The sequence below is a fragment of the Eleutherodactylus coqui genome, chromosome 3 (assembly GCF_035609145.1).
Source record: "Eleutherodactylus coqui strain aEleCoq1 chromosome 3, aEleCoq1.hap1, whole genome shotgun sequence".
Taxonomy (NCBI): domain Eukaryota; kingdom Metazoa; phylum Chordata; class Amphibia; order Anura; family Eleutherodactylidae; genus Eleutherodactylus; species Eleutherodactylus coqui.
This window is the reverse complement of record NC_089839.1, coordinates 282,712,380-282,731,975: the sequence shown is the minus strand read 5'-3', so window position 1 is coordinate 282,731,975 and position 19,596 is coordinate 282,712,380. Positions and strand designations below refer to the sequence as shown.

General features: G+C 44.0%; 1 protein-coding gene across 1 annotated transcript in view; it reads left to right on the top strand.

Annotated features, from left to right (window-relative positions):
* Window positions 1-19,596, top strand: part of SCP2 (sterol carrier protein 2) — a 44,062-nt gene that overhangs the window by 17,878 nt on the left and 6,588 nt on the right. Inside the window, exons 7-13 of the mRNA XM_066597588.1 lie at window positions 626-689; window positions 3,529-3,615; window positions 5,030-5,180; window positions 6,004-6,151; window positions 6,343-6,450; window positions 16,335-16,491; window positions 19,059-19,149. Coding sequence (XP_066453685.1) covers window positions 626-689; window positions 3,529-3,615; window positions 5,030-5,180; window positions 6,004-6,151; window positions 6,343-6,450; window positions 16,335-16,491; window positions 19,059-19,149 — 806 coding nt within the window. The remainder of the gene's footprint in view (window positions 1-625; window positions 690-3,528; window positions 3,616-5,029; window positions 5,181-6,003; window positions 6,152-6,342; window positions 6,451-16,334; window positions 16,492-19,058; window positions 19,150-19,596) is intronic.

Below are 19,596 nucleotides of genomic sequence, written 5' to 3'. Positions count from 1 at the left end.
CGCTACAATGCTGATGAAATCTCCAGCGCTCGCCCATCACACATCACTGCGCTACAATGATGGTAATCTCCAGCGCTCGCCCATCACACATCACTGCGCTACAATGATGATAATCTCCAGCGCTCGCCCATCACACATCACTGCGCTACAATGATGATGAAATCTCCAGCGCTCGCCCATCACACATCACTGCGCTACAATGATGATGAAATCTCCAGCGCTCGCCCATCACACATCACTGCGCTACAATGATGATAATCTCCAGCGCTCGCCCATCACACATCACTGCGCTACAATGATGATAATCTCCAGCGCTCGCCCATCACACATCACTGCGCTACAATGCTGATGAAATCTCCAGCGCTCGCCCATCACACATCACACATCACTGCGCTACAATGATGATGAGATCTCCAGCGCTCGCCCAGCGCACATCACACATCACTGCGCTACAATGATGATCTCCACCGCTCGCCCAGCACACATCACACATCACTGAAGTTCTGGAGAATTGCAATTTTACAGATATTTCTTCCAGTCCTGAGAGATGTACCTTTGTAACAATCTGATTGGACGGGGTCATCCGCTTCTCACCTGTCAAACTTTTTGTTTTATTTCCTTGTAGGAACACAGTTGGAACATTTTGCAAAAATCGCCTGGAAGAATCACAAACATTCGACAAACAATCCGTAAGTGTTGTATAAGACGCCGGGCTTCCTATACTTACCAGTCCAAAGAACTTTATCAAGAAGCTTCTTTGAACATTGAACCCAGCTGTGAAAAATCATGTAGAGATGTTGGTCCTAGGTCGGCTTTTTTGTGTGCATCGGCATATTTTACTATACTTTATATGCCCACAAGGCTCATTTGCGAGCAGCAAATAGACTGCAGTGTTTCCTGCATCTCCCTGCCTATTGCGCACCCCCACTCCATTGACTTCTATGGGGATCTTTGTGCGCAAATATACAGAAATAGAGTCTGTTCTAAATGTGCGAGCAAAATATGGAAATGTGGGTGAATATTGAAATCAATGGGTTCTATTTTGTGTATTGCGCACATAATGACGCCCATGTGAAGCCGGCCTTACTTGCAGGACCTCTGCTTGTCCGTAGTATAGCTAGAAGTGTCAAAACCACACTGTTTTGTAATAGAGAAAACCTTCCCAATTTTGTGGGAACCCATAGATTATGGTTGGGGTGTCTATAGATTTGGCACATCTTTGCCTTTTTGGTGCACCAGACCTTCGGATCTAGATTTGCACTATAGTTTATACCAGTCTGTGGGAGACCAGGCCCCTCCTAAGTTTCACCCACTTGTTGAAAAAGTCACACATTTAATGCAAAAAAAAAAAGTTGCAAGTCTGGGAAAACTGCCACCATTTACCTTCAATTGCTACCTCTGTGTTTCTAGCATTAGACTAAGTGCAGCAGGAGCCTACTACTACCACTGTTTCCCCGAAAATAAGACCCTGTTTTATATAATTTTTTTGCCCCAGAAGAGGCACTGGGTCTTATTTTTGGGGATGTATAATTATACTTACCTAGTAGGCTCTCCATGTCCCTCCCACCGCTCTCCAGAGCTCCACACTATTTTTAAGCCTTAGCTGCTCGTGTATCATCACTTCCTGGTGACAGGATTCATAAATCCCGCCTCCAGGAAGCAATAGCTGTGATTGGCTGCGTGCGGCGCTTGAGAACCAATCACAGCCACCACATTGGTTTATCCATAGCTGCATTGATTGACTGAGCTGCGGCGCTCAAAGAACCAATTAACAGCCATCAGATTGTCGAGGCAGGATTTATGAATTGGTTAGCCACTGCTCAGCCAATTCACAAGTCCCACCTCTACATTGCAATGGCTGTTGATTGGCTGAGCTACAGCGCTCAAAGAACCAATCAATGCAGAGCTGGATTAACCAATGCGATGGCTGTGATTGGTTCATCGAGCGCTGCATTGATTGGCTGAGCGTGAGGCTTGAGAACCAATCGCACCCATCGCTTCCTGGAGGCAAGACTGCGGGAACAGCACGGACCTCTGGAGAGCGGTGTAAGGGACCTGGACCGCGCCTGCTCTTGGTAACGTATTGCACCCCCTACACCTTTTTTAAATGTAATGTAGCTAGGGCTTATTTTTGGACTGTGCTGGACCCCCTGTGGTTACTAAGTAGAAGGCAATATTCCTCTAAAACATAATATATACACTCCTTCACTCCCCTTGTGGCTCCACTCCTGTCCTTCCGGCCTCTGGCTAGTGTGATCATGTGCTAGACTGCCTGTGGCTGTGCTATTCGGACCAGAAGAAGAACCGGAGTAGCAAGGGAGCAAAAGGGGGTGACTATCTCTTAACAGCATGAAAAGGGGGCATTTCTACTGACGGAGTGCAAAAGGGGATTTAACTACTGATGGGGGGGGGGGGGGGAGAGAATGGGCATTATTGTGTAGGGGCAGAAAAGCGAGCATTACTGTGTGCATTTTCCTAATGCAGGTTGCAAAATCAAAACTGTTATGTGATTGGTTGACATGTGCAACCAACTGTGGTGACTGGTTGTCTCCATCGTTTTAGGCTCTGGTTGCCTATCTAACTTCACACATCTCTTCAATACGTTGCATGACCTCACTTGTATGTTCGGTGTATGAAGTAAAATGGGCTTAGAATGTTTCTTAACCCTTTCCAACCCACTGTCTGACCCCTGGAGACATTATGATTTAAGGCTGTACAGCTCCGATGTTGGAAGACATCCGTCGGGGTTCTCTTACTGTATATTGCCAGCCTCTCTGCTGTTAGTCTATCCAACCCGTCACCTCATGCAGTACTGGCTTTAGCCAGCATATAGCGCCATTATATAACGACAGAAAAAGAGTAAGCCCCCCTAGGAAAACCAGGATACAAATTGGATTGGAAAGGGTTAACTTCCTCCTCGGCTAAAAATAATCCTCTAAAATGATGGTCAAGGAATTATTACTCCTCTGGAAAATCGTCACATGTGATTCCTAAGAGACCTTTCACACGGGACGGACTAGGCCAAAATCTGCATGCGACCTGCAGAACTGAAAATTGCTCAAAACCTGCCTGCGGATTTTAGTGTGCTCTTCCATGTGAAAGGGCCCCTTAGGGTGTCCGATGCAGCTGGTGACGACCCATATGCAGTATTCACTGCGATCACCTCTTGGAAATCCAACATTTGTTAGACAAAGTATTCTCAGAATGCGTAAAGAATACTCAGGGCCTTGTATACTATGGATTTTCCTTTTTACTTCTGCTAGAGATGCTCCACTCCCATACCACATATGTGCAGTGATGGTGCTATAGGCACAACATGTGCAGAGGAAAAGTCACATTTCCCTAGCAACCAAAGTTCAGGGTTTTGGTTTTTTTCTATTGGCAAATGAACTTTTTCACCGACCACTCTGATGCTCTCTGCATTGATATGTACAGTAATCCAGTTATTTAAATTATGGGGCCTTGATTTATTTTTTTCACTTTTGATCTATTGGGTTACTGCAAGCATTTGATGTTCTCTCTGTACAGCTTCTCACAGTTTCAAGAGGAATACAGCTTAGATCAAGTGAAGAATTCCCGGAAAGTTTTTAACTACCTTACAGTTCTCCAGTGCTGGTAAGCGGATGTCCACTTTTGACACTATGGTAGAGTAAGGAAATTGGAGCTGCTTTTATGGTTCCCACAGGCAAAATGGATATTTTTGGAGTCTCCTTATACATGGTAGCAGGAACATGTGCTTCAGCTCTCATACACGTTTAATATCTGCATAAAAATTGCACAACTGTTATTTCTATACTAACCGCATGAAAAAATACAAAGTTCTTTGCGCACACTTTGATCAAAACATATGGGCCCATCCGTCATGTGCAGACGAACCTTATTGGATGTTTTTTTTTTTGTTTTGTTTTTTTTTTCTTTAATTAACTTTAGAGACACCTCTCTTTGGGCAAAAACCCTTCAAATGAATGGAAAAGCTGGATACCTGGCTATATATTCACTGAAGCACCTGGGACAGATGGGTGGATGGAATGCATAACAAGTGTAGGCGGCCACTTCTCCACCAATGCAATGCATACAGAAAACAAATTAATTAAGCTGCACGTAAGCCATAGCTGCGTCAATTACAATAACAAACACATGCCTCTGTACTGTTACACATATATCTGAATAAAATTGCGTAAATGTTTATACCAATTGCATACAAAATGCAAGGATCTTGGTGCACATCTTGATCAAAATATGTGGGCCCATCCATTGCGTCCAAGTGAACCTTATTGGATGGGTTCCTAACTTATAATGCCGCAGATCCACATGTATGTACGGATAACCCAATGTGTGTTCTGCATCAAGGCGTGACGTGGAACAACTTTTTTTCTATTATGCAGATCTCAAATCGGTGAATAGAAAAATCTTCACTGTATAAATCACGGCACAGATTCCCTATCAAATGCATGGGATGCAGATCTGATGTAGATTAGTGTGGTTTTCACCTCCAACTTTGCTGTGTGAACATGGTCTTAGGCCATAAGCCATGTCAAATTCTGCCACAAATCTGAATTCTGTGAATCTGCAGTGTAGTTTAAACATCACGGATCTTATATATGCACAGATTTCAAATCCACATCGCAGAAGATCAAAGTCACCTGTCATGTCACTTTTTTAAGGTGGACTCTGCATCATGTTACACACACAGATTTGCAGTGATGTCAATGCAAAGGAACTGCAGAAATCCAAAGCTCAGCCTCTGATTTTTGACGTAGCCTATATGGCAAATTTTTTTTATTTTTTTTTTTCTGTATGCAATTTCACTATGAAAAATCCACAGAATTTACACCTCATGTGCCCCTTTGGTTCCCCCTTCCCGTTTGAGTCAAAAGGCTTTCTAACAAGTCGTCTATGGGTCAGATTCGCTCTGGGTCCTTCCACATGTGTCTAATTCCAAACAAATGACGTTCAGAGAGATGAGCTTGGAGCTACGGAAGCAGATTTTAAATGAAGACCTCCAACTTTTTTAACTTCTTCCCTGCAGTCCAACCTCCGATGGTGCGGCAGCGGCCATCCTGGTAAGTGAAGACTTTGTGAAGAAGCATGGGCTGCAGCACCAGGCGGTGGAAATCGTGGCACAGGAGATGGTGACCGATACATCCAGCACATTTAATGAGGAAAGCTGCATCAAGGCAGTAAGTATGGTTTCCTGTAGCTAATGTGGTGGAGGAGATTTAACAAAAGTTACGCACTTTCCCGTAACATCCAGTCAGGTCACTGCTTCAGTTTTCCAAAGGCTGTGATTGGTATGGGGAACTGCTCTACGTTTCCATTTGCAATCATTTTGATGACTCTCTACCCCCATAATTTCAGACCGGTGATCAAACTTTTTAATCAATATCCATGTGACCGTCTGTTTGCTTAAGTCAATTCTCTAGGAGACTTTGACCAAAAAACTGCTCACATCTCCTACGGGATCTGAACACTAATAAAGCCAACTCATTGGGGGAGAGGTACTGTTTTAACATTATCATAAAATATACAGGCAGACCCTTGTGCGTTACATTGAGAGCTATTCATTCCTGCTGCAAGGGAAATGAGTTGGGGTGGCTTCATATCTGTATCGGGGGTTCCAGTTTCCTGTTCGGGGAGCAGGAAAGGGAATCCTCTGGCCGACTGGTTCCGTCTTATGGCGGAACCGAACAGCGCCGAGCGGACCCCATTGACTCTAATGGGGTCCGTTGGCTTTCCGCTCAGCTGTCTTGCTTCTTGCTGGAAAAAAAGCTGCATGCAGCACTTTTTCTTCCGATATCTTGTGCCAGATCTGCGACGGAACCTCCGACTGGAGGTCCAATGCAGATGGGAAACCACCATTTGTAATTGTAACCTCTCTTTTTCAAAAAACAGCTGAATAACTGGGGTGAGAAGCGAACCCACTTTTACGTCCTCTTAGGACTTATCGCACAAAGCTGGGTGCTCAGGATATTCCTATATTCTCCTTTTTTATATACTTTCCAGGTTGGATTTGACATGACCAGGATTGCAGCAGAGAAGTGTTATCAGAAAGTGGGGGTGAGACCAGAGGATGTGGATGTGATTGAGCTTCATGACTGCTTCTCTGCTAATGAACTTATTACATATGAGGCACTGGGACTCTGCCCAATAGGTAATCCACGTATAGAAAATCATATTTAAAGGGGAAAGCCAAGTATCTTGCATGTCAGTGTTATCAAACCATAACCTTTTATAAATGGCTGATAATTGTATAACATCTGTGAAGTCCCCACAGACTTGGATGAATCTGTTCCTGTTACTGAGTGAATAAATAGCTGACTTTTGTCTGGTTTCTTCTTGCAGGTAGAGCTGGAGAACTGATTGACAGAGGAGACAATACATATGGAGGACGCTGGGTTATCAATCCAAGTGGAGGCTTGATCTCCAAGGGGCATCCGCTAGGTGCAACAGGTCAGAGATGTAAACATTGTTGTAATCCACAAACCATATGTGTATGTTGTTGAAAATGACTTTTATATATTTATATAGAGAGGTTTTATTATGTTGTCAGCTCTCTTGTTTATTGCTGCTTTTATTAACAAGTTGGCTTGTGGAGCTGCAGGTTCAGAGCTCAGTTGGCATTCTCTGTGAAGCTGTTCTCTTCACCCTTTCTCAATATGCTGTAACCATTGCCCATGTCGCATCCTACTTGTGCTGAAATGGCTGTGCTTTCTGTGAATATATGCAGCTCAGAAGTCTTCTCAGAAATATCTAGCTGTGTGTCCGTCCGTCCGTCCTGACCACAGATGCTTCTGCAGTGCGATAGCTTAGCATGAAACAGCAAAGTAATACATGTCCGCAGGATGACACTATGAATAGGGTTGGTTTGTAGTCAAGAAGTAGGGGTAGCATCAGCTGGGTGCACATAAGTCTGTTAGGAGCTGTTCACACCAAACGGTAGGTTTCAATTAAGATTAACTTTTGCTTCAATATTTTTTTTTTTTAATTGGATACGTTGGACAAAGGAAGGGCACACCCTAAGTAGCTGACAAAGTCTCAGTTAAGCTTATGGGCTCCAAGTAAGTGACCCGCTGAGTCCAGAGATTAAAGTTTTATACTTCCACCCTCTGCCATTCCCCCAGTGTCAACGCTTAAACCGTCCTCTGAGTGAGTCGTTAAGTAGTCTTCCTGGCGTAGCAAGGTCAGGTGGTGCCCGATGCAGAAAAAAAATTGTCACCACCCCCAATTTTGAAATTATTAAAAAGTTAAACAAGATCCTTACAATTACAAGTGTAATTTTCTGGTTTATTTACTTAACATTGTGAGCAGAAACCTAATGTCTCCTAAGTTTGTTCTCTGCAAATTGTGAAATCGCCTCAAAATCAATTACTTTTGCTACTTTGTTTTCAATTGACAAGATGGCTAAGGCTACCTGTCCACAGGCGATGGTTCATTGCGTTGCTATGGAAAGCGCAGCCGCGGCGTCCACGAGCAGAGAATCATAGCAATTCTCTGCTCGCAGGATCTAAATTGCGAGATGCCGCGATTCTCCACTGTGAGACTCACCGCAGAGTACTGACAGCAGCCCCCCCCCTTCTCTCCCGCGACGAAATATCACTGGCGATATTCTGCAACGGCCGTGGACAGGGGGCCTAAGCTGGAGAGCCGAGCTTGACTCATAGTGAACCTGAGAGCTCTACATTAAAAACTCCTCTCACACGATGCTACTGAAACACATAACGTTAACAAGCAAGTCCTATATAATACAAGCAAGACAATAAACTAAGACTCTCAGAGCACACAAAAATAGAAATGCAAAGGTGTTACCACATCCTAGTCAAGACCTGTATCCTGAGCCCCAACGCACATTTCGCATCTGCTTTTTCAAGGAGAACCTTTCTGGGAGGGGTCGTTGGCACATACATTTTCACAAGGTGTAAGTTTGGGGAGTAAGGAAGGCATGGTTTGGGGAGTAAGGAAGTGGAACACCTGGTTGATCCATAGGGATTCCTGCATGGTAGGTTTAAATATGGCAATAAATTGTTGTACAGTTAGGAGTGTTGACTTATTATAGAAGTGTCGTAGTGTGGTTAGTTGATTGTTTCTCCACCATATAAAAAGAGAAAACTCCAGGCTTGGAAGAAAGTGTGGGTTAGGGATTACGGGAAGCATCGGGGAAGTCTTAGAAGAAAGGTTGTACTTAAACCTAATGCTTCTCCATAATAAGAGTACGTAGTATAGGAGGGGGCTCATCCCGTACAGTCCAGGGGGAGGGACTCTGTGGACCAAGTTAACCCCTTAGTGACCAAGCCTGTTTGCGCCTTAATGACCAGGCCAAATTTTGCAAATCTGACGTGTCACTTTAACATGGAAAAACACCAAGCGATTCTGACATTGTTTTTTCGCCACATGTTGTACATCATTTAGGCGGGAAAAAAAGACAGATAGAATTTGTTTATTTATTAAAAGCGCCAAAATTGGGAAAATTTTGAAGAAAATTACAATTTTTTTTTTCACATTTCCAGCTGCAATATGTCAAATATGTGCAAACATAATATAGAAATTTTTGCTAAGATATATATTTCCATCCGTTTACTTTATTTTGGGCGCACATTGGAAAAACTTTCGTTTTTTTTTTTAACCATTTAGGAGACTTACAAATTTAACATTACTTTTCAGCATTTTGAGGAACACTTTGTATTCCTACACCAAGCCAAGATTGGAAAGGCTCATAGGAGTCAAAATGATACCCCCACAAATGACCCCATTTTAAAAACTACACCCTTTAACGTATTCACTGAGGGGTGTCAGGAGTATTTTAACCCCACAGTTTTTTTAGGAGTCAATGCAATTTAGAAGAGCAAAACTAAAATTTCATATTTTTGCAAATATGTCATTTTAAAGACAGGACCTTTTTTCTATAGTACACATGAAAATTAGGATTTGCACCCCAGAATGGATACCCTTGTTTGTCCTGTGCTCAGAAACATACCCATTGTGGCCCTAGTATTACGTCTGTATGCACAATGGGGCCCAAAATGAAAGGAGCAACCGGTGGCTTTCGGAAAAGAAATTTTGCTTGAAGGAGATTTAGTCCCCATTGCACACTTGTAGAGCCATTGAGTGACCAAAACGATGGAGAACGCCCACAAGTGACCCCATTTTGAAAAGTAGACCCCTTAACGAATTTATCTAGGAGTACGATGACTTTTTTGACTTCACGGTTTTTTGTAGAATCTAAGCCAAACCGAAGGAAAAAAATTACGATTTTCATTTTTTTGGTAATTCTGTCATTTTAAAAGCAGTTTTTTTTGTACAGCACATATATGAATGAAGACTTGCACCCCAAAATGGATACCCCCGTGTGTCCCGTGCTCCGAAACATACCCATTGTGGCCCTAATCTTATGTCGGGATGCACAATGGGGCCCAAAATGAAAGGAGCAACCGGTGGCTTTCGGAACAGAAATTTTGCTTGAAGGAGATTTAGTCCCCATTACCCACTTGTAGAGCCCCCTTCCCCCGCCATCCCCATTTTTTGGCATTCCCTAATTATTAGATAAAGGTAATAATATAAACTGCGTTTTATGTCCGAAGACAGGGGTAATTACGGAGGCTGGTTGGGTTAGGTACATAGGGCAAGAAAACTGTGTATCCCCCCTCCTCTCGCTTTTTGGGGGTCATTTCTTGACCTCAGTGGCGGGGATGGGGTGTAAAAAGTGGCGCTCTGAGTCTCCGTAAGCTCGCTGAGGTGCGGCGGTCTCACACAGAAGACGCTCAACAAGCTGCTCCTGGAACTGCAGGAAGGCGAGCGTTCCCGGGGCTTCTTGTAAAATACGTATCACAGGTAGCGGTCTGAGTAACGCCGGGCTCACACGGCCGTAGGTGGAATCCGCTTGTGGAGGCCCGCAGTGGATCCCAGCTGTGAGCCCGGCTGTGACCCTGCGTACGGACGCGTAATGTACTGCGCAAAACTGCCTACTCACGCAGGCGGTCATTCGCAGTACAAATTTTTTTTGTTTGTATTTCCCGCACCGTCGCTTAGCGATGACGCGGGTACCCGCAGCCCGTATACAAGGTAGTTGCGTTTAGGCAGCGGGTATATCCATGACCATGGAGCACAATGGGCTCTATGTTGCGGATAGCCACGGTAAAATAGAACCTGCTGCGTTCTCTTTTCTGCGCGTGGATTATGCAATTCCAACCCACTAATGTGAGCGGAAATGTGTAATCCAATGCGATTGATCTGTGTATTACCGCGGATCAGACGCATGCAGAATCTAATTCCTAACCGGTCGTGTGAGACCGACCTATGTTAGAGCGCTACTTTTTTATTACGTGACCGTGGACCGCTCAACGAGGCCACCCGTCACTGCTCCAGGCTCTCGGCGACCGTTGGTCACTGGGAGTACGGAGATTTTAAGTTTCCTGGGCTCCCCGACTCCTGCGCATGTGTCCGGTGTTTTGCCGGCGGTCGCATGTGCAGAATCCGGGTAAGTTCACGGAAGAAGATCGCGTCGGGGTGCAAATACGGAGGCCTCCGGTAAAAGGTTTCATCTCCTCTCACCGATCGCATCGGTGAGGGGAGATGAAACTTACTTTTTTTTAACTTTTACGTGATCGCCATTATCCATTGGATAACGGCGAACACGTGATCAGGAACCGCTCATCGTGAAATTTCCAGGCTCTTGGCTAAGTTTTGTAGCCAGGAGTAGGGGGATTTTAAGTTATCCTGGCAATCCACAGCTTTTGCGCATGCGTCTGCCGCTTTGGCGACGGCTGCGCGCGCAGAAGCTGTGGTAAGGTCCGCGGATAAATCCAGGGGACTTAGGTTCGTAATTTCATCCTCCCTCACGGATATGATCCGTGAGGGGAGATGAAATGTAAGCGTTTTAAGGGGACTCAGGTCCCGGAAGACCGGGACGCCGCTGAGGACCGGGGGTGAGTATTTTCACCTCCCCTCATGGATCCGATCCATGAGGGGAGGTGAAATTAACCTTATTTTTACCTTTTTTTTTTTTTTTTTTTTTTTTTACTTTTTCGCGATCGCCGCTATCCACTGGATAGCGGCGATCGCGGGCCTGAGGACTGCTCGCCACGGTCCCCGGGGACATCCCTTGGTTCCCAGCTACCTTCAGGAGCCGGAAACCAGGAGATTTTAAACTCCCGGGGCTCCCATTCTTCTGCGCATGCGCGTGACATCATTCGTCTGGCGCGCATGCGCAGAAGAGCCGCGCCGGGTCCCGGAGGACCCAGTCTCCGCGGCAGACATCGGGGAAGCCGGGTAAGTACTTTCAGCTGCCCTGATGGATCCGATCCATCAGGGCAGCTGAATCTTTAGCTTTTTTACCTTTCTTTCACACTTTATTGCGATCGGCGCTATCCATTGGATAGCACCGATCGCAATGCCGGGGGGGGGTCCCCGCAGCCCAGGATGACAGCTCCATGCTGTCGGCTACCTGCGGGCACCGACAGCATGGAGCTGTCACGTCCATAGCCCACGGGGCTTTATTCTCTGTAGGACGCATGTTTTTACGTCCTCAGAGAATAAAGCCCACTTCAGCAGGACGTAAAAAGACTATGGGCTGGTCGTTAAGGGGTTAAGAATGATCTATCATGTGGTCTCACCCGATTCTTTTCAATTTCCATCCAGAGCGGGGTATTTGTGTTTCTCAAACTAGTGGCCCAATGAGCTAGTCACGTTGATTTGTAATATTTTGTTAAATTGGGTACAGAGAGACCTCCCAATCGCCGGTGGTAGTACATAACCGTGTATTTGATCCTGGCACGTTTCTTAGCCCAGATAAAATTAAAGGCCGTGTGCTGGAAATTGCAAAGAGTGGGCTGAGGAACTGGAATAGGCAGACATCGAAAAAAGTCTAGTATTTGTGGTAGGGTAACCATAAAGTTTATCTATTTTAATTACTCTAAGCTCTATGTGTGGATCCGTTTTTGTGTTCTCATAGCAATACAGTAGAGTGTTTAGCAGTTGTGCCTATTTTATGGTTAACTTCACAATGTCTTGCTCTTCCACATTTAGGCTAGGGCTACACTGTGACTTTGGCCACAACACGTGTACCATCCCCAAATGTCCTACTATTTCTCTGCTACTTCACATCCTAATGTTAGTGAATTTGGTCACATTGTGATTTGCAAGTTACTGCGACAAGACAATCGCAAGAAATGCATCAGGTCTGGACGTCTTCTGATTGTTGGGCCATGGTTGCAGCACCTTGTGAGTCACAGTTTAAGTAACTTCACTTACATTAGAATGTGATACACTAGGGTCTTGGTGGGATATTGGCCATGCAATGTGCGTCGCAGCCAAGGTCATTGTGCAGCTCTAGATTAAGAATTTCTCTTCTCCATTTTTTTAGATGAATGTACCTCCTTATTCTTTTTTTAAAAAAAGTTATAAAAGTTAAAAAAAACTTTTTACCATATTTACAATAAAAAAATCTAACTAATAAAACAAAAATACATATTTCGTATCCGAAAAAGTCCGATCTATCAAAGTAATGTATTTACTGCGCGCGATGAACATCGCCCAAAAATAAAATGGCAGAAATGTGCTTTTTTTTTTTTTTTTTTTTTTAATTTTTTTTTTTTTTGGTCACCCTGTTAAGAAAAAAATCTAATAAAAAGCAATCAAAAAGTCATATGCATTTCAAAATGGTGCCAACGGAAACTACAGGACGTACCGCACAGAATGAGCCCTCGTACTATATTGACGGAAAAATAAAAAGGTTATTCTGTGCAGAAGATGGAGACAGAAAATAACTTTAAAAATTAAATATCTTTAAAAAATATAAGTAGTACAGAAAAAAAAACTATACAAGTTTGGTATCGTAGTAATCGTACTGATGCATAGAATAAAGTTATCATGTCATTTTTATTGTGGTTTGTGAACTGTAGAAACAAGACACACCAAAAGATGACGGAATGTCGTCTTTTTCCATTGCTCTCCACTTTTTTTTACGTTTTTCAGTACATTATATGGTACATTAAATAGCACCATTGAAAAATACAGCTCGTCCTGCAAAAAACAAGCCCTCAGACAGCGACATCGTTGGATAAATACAGGAGTTCCATTTTTTTTTTTGTTTTGTTTTGTTTTTTTGAGGGGGGAGGGTAAAATGAAAATAGGCGAGACAAAAAGCTTGGTCACTAAGGGGTTACACTCTGCTCACTATAAAGAACTATGATTGCAGCTCTTGCTTCTCTTTGTGCTCTATAAATATACCACAGCGTTGAGTTGCAATGCCGTATATGGAAAATCTAGACTTTAAACCGCTACGCTGAATGTACCTGGTACAGATGTAGGGAGGGGAGGCTCGCCCAGGTTCAGCTTATCTGCAGACTTGTGTATGATCATGGAATTTGTGCCCAGTTTATCTCCATGCCGGATAGGGACACGAGGACTTTACTCTGCAAGCCTTGAACTTCACTCCCTTATAACCAGATTACCTCTGACACACATGAGATACAGAGACCTGAGGACCTCCGCCAGAGATAATTAAGCAAGATGGAATAGACCGCCACATGAAAACTGCCAGCGGTCGACAGATCCCAGTATAAAGATTGATAGGTTGGAAGTCTTGAGTGTATCTGGCTCAGGTATCAGTCCCTGTAAGTACTAGAGGGACTGATCCTTGAAGTGATTGTCTTCTCCCTTCCCGCCCCTATTGAACTTTCCTCTTTATGTCCTCTGATGGTCACAATAACCTGCTGACTCTGAATTAGATAGACTGACATTGTGCGCCAATACTTTGGACCTTTAACCCTCTGATAAATGAAGGGCTCAAATAAGGAATGCTCTAAGTCCACTTTTTCAGAAAGCTGACAAGTTGTAAAACTTTCAAGTGATCAAGTCTAAAGTATATAATGAAATGGGGGTTTGAACTCTAATACACTATATGGACAAAAGTATTTGGACACTGCAGAAAACCGGCAAATATGCAAATGCTGGGTTTGCCGAAGGGCATGGGTAAAAGAAAAAAGCTGCTCATTTTGTAATAACTATTCATTCATCCGATCGAGCACTTGTGGGACAAACTGGAGCGATGGGTACGACACCGCCACCCACGCCCATCCTCGCAACAATCTCTTCTTACAGCCTGGCACAAGGAATGGCAGCTATTCCTGCCTAGACTTACAGAGAACTTGTGGAAAGTATGCCTCGACGTGCTGCAAATGGAGGGCTGGCCCATCACTAAATAGGAGAATTAAGCACTTGTTCTGAAAGACATGCAGTGTCCCAATACTTTTGTCCATATACTGTAGTGCAGGGACCTCTCTAAAGCTGTAAACATGGCTGAAAGTATATAATAAGAAGAAATCTTTCTGTTCACCATCATCTGGATCGTTGCTACAATGTGGCAAATGGTAATCCTCCTCTTCTGTGGCACAAGTTGTTACAGCCTGCTGTATTGGTCCACATGTAGCGGCAGAAGAGTAGAGTACAGATTATCCTACATTCTAACATCTTTGTCCAAACTCACAAAATCTACTGCCAAGGTCCACTGGGCACACTGCCAGTATGGGGCACTGCTGACCTCTTTCATCCCCTTAATTTTTTGCAAACTGTGAAAAGTACCCTGGCACAAGTACAATGGATGTAAAAATCCATAGCATCTTTGACCATGCCTTGTTTCCATCATTCTTTCAGCAACTGTATTTTCTTTCACGGCACTGAAATGGGCTATAATCAGTTCTTCATTTGTCTGCCTTCACCAACACATTCTACAACAAGCTACAAAATAGCAGGTTCTGTTTAAAAACACAAAAAGGGAACTCTGATCATCCTTGCTTCAAATGATTTCTAGATCTGTTTTTAATTTTCTGCCATTGATTTCAAGGGGTTTTGTCATTAGGACAACCCCCCCCCCTCCCCCACCCAACTGCGTGAAATAAAAGAACAAGGGTATTTTACTGCCCTGTAGCACCAGGATGCAGCTGAAAGTCACCGCCAGTATTCGGTGGGCACTTCCTGGCAAGTGGATCGCAGAAGCAGATGACCGCTGCAGCATCAGTCGGCCCTCCTGGCATCAGCACTCTTATCCTTGGCGCCATGATGACAGGAGTTTATGGATATGATGCTACAGCAGTCACATGCTTCCACCGTCTGCAAGGAAGTCACCTCTGAATACCAACTGGGACTGTCAGCTGCGTCCTGTGCTCCAGGACAAGCGAGTATACCCCCCTTTTTTACATAGGGCACAGCAGAGGGGATGGGGTTGTGTCCTAATGAGAACCCCTTTAATGGAGAATAAGTCACTATGAAGGCTCCTCTAACATAAATCTGGACATGCAAAGGGCGAAATCCACAGAAAAAAATGCGCAGCCTAAATTAACATGCTGTGTGTTTAATGACGGCACCGCAGGCGAATTCCACAGTGGATTCCATGCAGATTTCTTACACTGGATGTAATCTGTTAAAAATCGTGGATATAATCTGTTAAAAAAATAAGCTTTTTTTTTTTTCTTCTGCGATTTCTGCAGCATGAGATTTTAAAGGATGATCAATGGAAGTCATGAATATCAGCAGGAGTCACAGAAGGACAACCGTTCAAACTTTAATGTTACTTTTCAAAAGTTACCATAAACTCTTTATACATAAAACAGATTCATTTCCATGTATATATTAATGAATGTGTAAGCAGGAAGCAAATCCTGTATCGGGGACAGTACTACATGGTCGGCAACTGCCAGCTATAGCTCCCTGTTCTCAGCCAGCACACATGGAGGGTTCTACTGCAGGGCACCGATCTACTGCTGCCAGTTATCGGCCATCAAATTGCTTCGGGGAGCAGTAGATCAGCACCCTGCAGTAGAATCCTTGGTGTGTACTGGCTGATAACAGGAGGCAGTAGCTTGCAGTGCTGTCCTCAAAGCACAATTGGCTGCCTGCTTCCACAGAGATTGTGTTATTTTTTTTTGTTTTTTTTATTTCTATATTCTTTCATGTATGCAGTGTTTTATGGTGACTTTTTTGTGTGTGTGTGTGTGTATATTTCATATATATATTTTTGCATGATGTTGGATGAGATTTGTTAATCCCAACCACATGACTGGTTCTGTAAATGCTGGCGAATTTTTTTTTTTTTTTTTTTCCGTGCGTAAATTCTGCGCTGAAAATCCGCAGCATTTACGTTGCCTGCGCACAAATCGTATGGAACCGAAGTGGACTGTAAAAGGATTCTGCAAGAGACGCAGCTGTAATAGGTTTCTACTTCACTATGTAGATCTAGGAGTGTACTTGTGGGTAATGAAGGGTTAAGTAAGCCGCAGTACTGCCTACAGGCAATAGAGTGTGCTCAAGAGCCGGAAGCTCATCTCTTCCTTCTGTATCCCCAGGCCTGGCTCAGTGTGCAGAACTCTGCTGGCAGCTCCGAGGTCAGGCCGGCAAGAGACAGGTTCCGGGAGCCCAGCTTGCTCTGCAGCACAATATCGGACTTGGGGGCGCCGTGGTGGTCACGTTATATAAGATGGGGTTTCCAGACGCCACAGCCAGGTAAGTAGTGTGCATTACAGCTCGGTAGTGGGTTGTGTGCTTGCATGATGCACTCCCTTGTGCGTGCTCCTACTATTCTAGATCCGCTGCATGATGCACTACTGGGTGCTCCTACTATTCCAGATCCGCTCCACGTCTCTGCATGGTCAGTGTGGATTCCTTTTATATATTATGTCCGCTGATTGATCCCCAGCAGGATCCGGGTCAGCAGAACTCCCAATTCCTGAGTGGGGAGCTAGGAAGTGTTGCATCCTGGGAAGTGGCTTTATCACGTAATCCCAGATGAGAGGTTCTTATAGAATATATTGTAATCCACCCTAACGCATAACTTCGTATGACCTACAACACACTTCTGACTCTTAACTGCTTATCTACAGATTTCCAACATAAGCCAATACATGGGCGTTCTAGTTCCCAAACTACGTTTACAGTTGACTGGCCGACAACAGAGAACATTAACATTCTAGTGGGATTGCAAAAAGAAGGTTCGGAAAAACAGCTGTGACCGTGATTTAACCCCTTAAGAACGCAACTTCCTACCCCACCCCCCCTCATTTTCAGTTTTTTTCCTTCCCACTTTAAAAAAAAATAAAATCTTTCCTCCCCCATTTCCTCCAATTTATCCATCAGTATCGATGTCTGAGGGGCTTTCTTTTTTTCGAGATGTCGTATTTTTCAGTGATACGATTTAATGTACCATATAATGTACTGAGAAAATTGTTAAAAAATTCCAAGTCAAGTGAAATGGGGGAAAAAAAACTAAATTCCACCATCTTTGGGCGTCTTGTTTCTACAGCGCACAAACTGCAGCAAAAATCATGGGATAACTTTCTTCTATGGGTCAGTATGATTATTACAATACCAAATTTCATATAGTTTTTTTTTTTTCTGTACTATTAAAAAAAGAAAATCTTTGGAGAAAATTTAATAATTTTCTGCCGCCATCTTCTGACAGCCGTAACTTTTTTTTTTTGTATTACCCATTGACCTAGTTATTCGGGGGCTCATTTTCTTGCAGAATGTCCTGTAGTTTCTATTGCTGTCATTTTGGAGTACATATGGCTTCTTTTTTTTTTTTTTTTTATTATATATTTTTCTCGCAGGCAGGGGTGACAAAAAGCACAATTCTGACACTTGTTTTTTTTTTTTTCCTGACGTTTACCGTGCGGGGTAAATAATGCATTACTCTTTTTAGGATTTATACCAAATGTGGTTGTTTTTTTTTTATTTTAGATTTTTATTACCTTAATTAAAAGTCCAACCCCCACCCCACTTCCTATTCCGAGATGAATATCAGCCTCCCTGATCCAATGTCTTCATCCAGCTCCATGCCATCAAATTATGATCGGTGGGGATCCGGCCTCTGCGACCTCCACTGATCCTAAGAATGAAGGTGCCGCAGCAGCACGGCCCCATTCAAGAGACTAAAGCCAGTTACAACTCCTTGCAGAGCCCTAAATCTGAACTGTAGCGCCTTTCATTCTCGGGATCGGTGAAGGTCCCAGAGTTTGGGCCCCAACTGATCATAAATGCTTCACAAATCCTAGTGACCTACCATCAGTTAAGAGGATGGGAATATACCACTTTAAGAGCAGAGGCTATGGCTATCTCTTCCTGCACACAGGAACTATTGGGCAACTGTGAACTTTAGCATCCAAAACGCAATATCAGTTAAAGTTCGGACCGCGCTGCCGCCTCCAGCTCTATCTTTGACAGTAATATGCGAATAAAGCTGCTGCGGGTTCAAGGTTGGAATCCCACCCGGACCCCCGCTGCAGTCTGTACTGCAAAGGGTGGAAACTACAAACGTTCAACGTGCCACTTCCGTTTTTAACGTGCCCAACGTTTGCATCGTATGGTGCCTTACGCTATATTCATTGCACATTGTAGTCTATTGACTACTGGGCGACTACAATATCCATGTACCGCGCTGCTCCAGTCATGTTTAAAGGCGATAAAGCTGCAGAATCTGCACCAAAAATTCCCGTTTTCATGGCTGTGGAATTACTGCCTTCCCTGTTCCATGGGAGAGCGAGAAAAGTGACATCAATTGATATTTGTGTATGCCTAATTTTTTTTATTGATGTCTTGCGTGCATGAAAAACGCCGTGAATATGGATGCAATGTGGACCAAAACTGCATACGCCTGTGTGAATGAGCCTAAGGGGGTCTCTCACAAGCTGATTCTAATTGTTACTCCCTCACACTTGCAGATTGTGTATTCCCCGAGCGTGGGGAAAGATTGCAGCATGCTCTATTTTGCCGCAGAATCCGTGTGGACCACCTCCATTGAAGTCAATGGAGGCATCTGACCCACAGCCCATGTGCAATTAATATTGCATATGGGGAGTGGGTACCCGCGTTATCGCTAAGCGATGATGCTAGCAATAGAAAGGGGAAGAAACTACTGCGCATGACCGCCTGCGAGCCACCGTGGTCATTCGCAATACAGATAAATCGGGTACGCAGCATGAATCTGGCAACGGGTTCAGCTTAACCTGTATACTACTGTAAAATGTTGCCGCTAATGCAATCCACCTATACATAACACGGATCTGTCTCTTCAGTTCTTCCCGCATCCAGCTGAATCCAACCAGCGCTGAAGATGGATTTAAAGCCCAGTATGTATTCAAAGAAATTGAGAAGAAATTGGAAGAGGTCAGTGAGCTACTCTTATATGTATGTATGTATGTATGTATGTATGTATGTATGTATGTATGTTTAAATGTAGTTCAGGAATGAATGCCAAAATTAGCGATTTGTGCTTAACCTTTTAGATAGTTATCTACTTCTATCCAAGAAGATCCCAGGAGACAGCAGGATCTGTCTCCTGGGATCTTTGCCAATTAGCTGTTCTCTGGGCTGGTGTACTCTCGCACTAAGCAGCTTTCTGTGGGAAGCAAACTGCTCTGTTCCCACTGCAGTGGCCAGGCTTGGTATTGCAGGCCAAGTTTCCATTAATTTCAGTGGGAACTTGGCCTGCAATACTAGCAGTGCGAACAGAGCTGTCTGCTTCTTGCAGCATACCAGCCCAGCTGATTGGCAGGGATCCCAGGTGACAGACTCCTGTCGATCTGCTATTGATGGGCAACCAATAGTTTACAA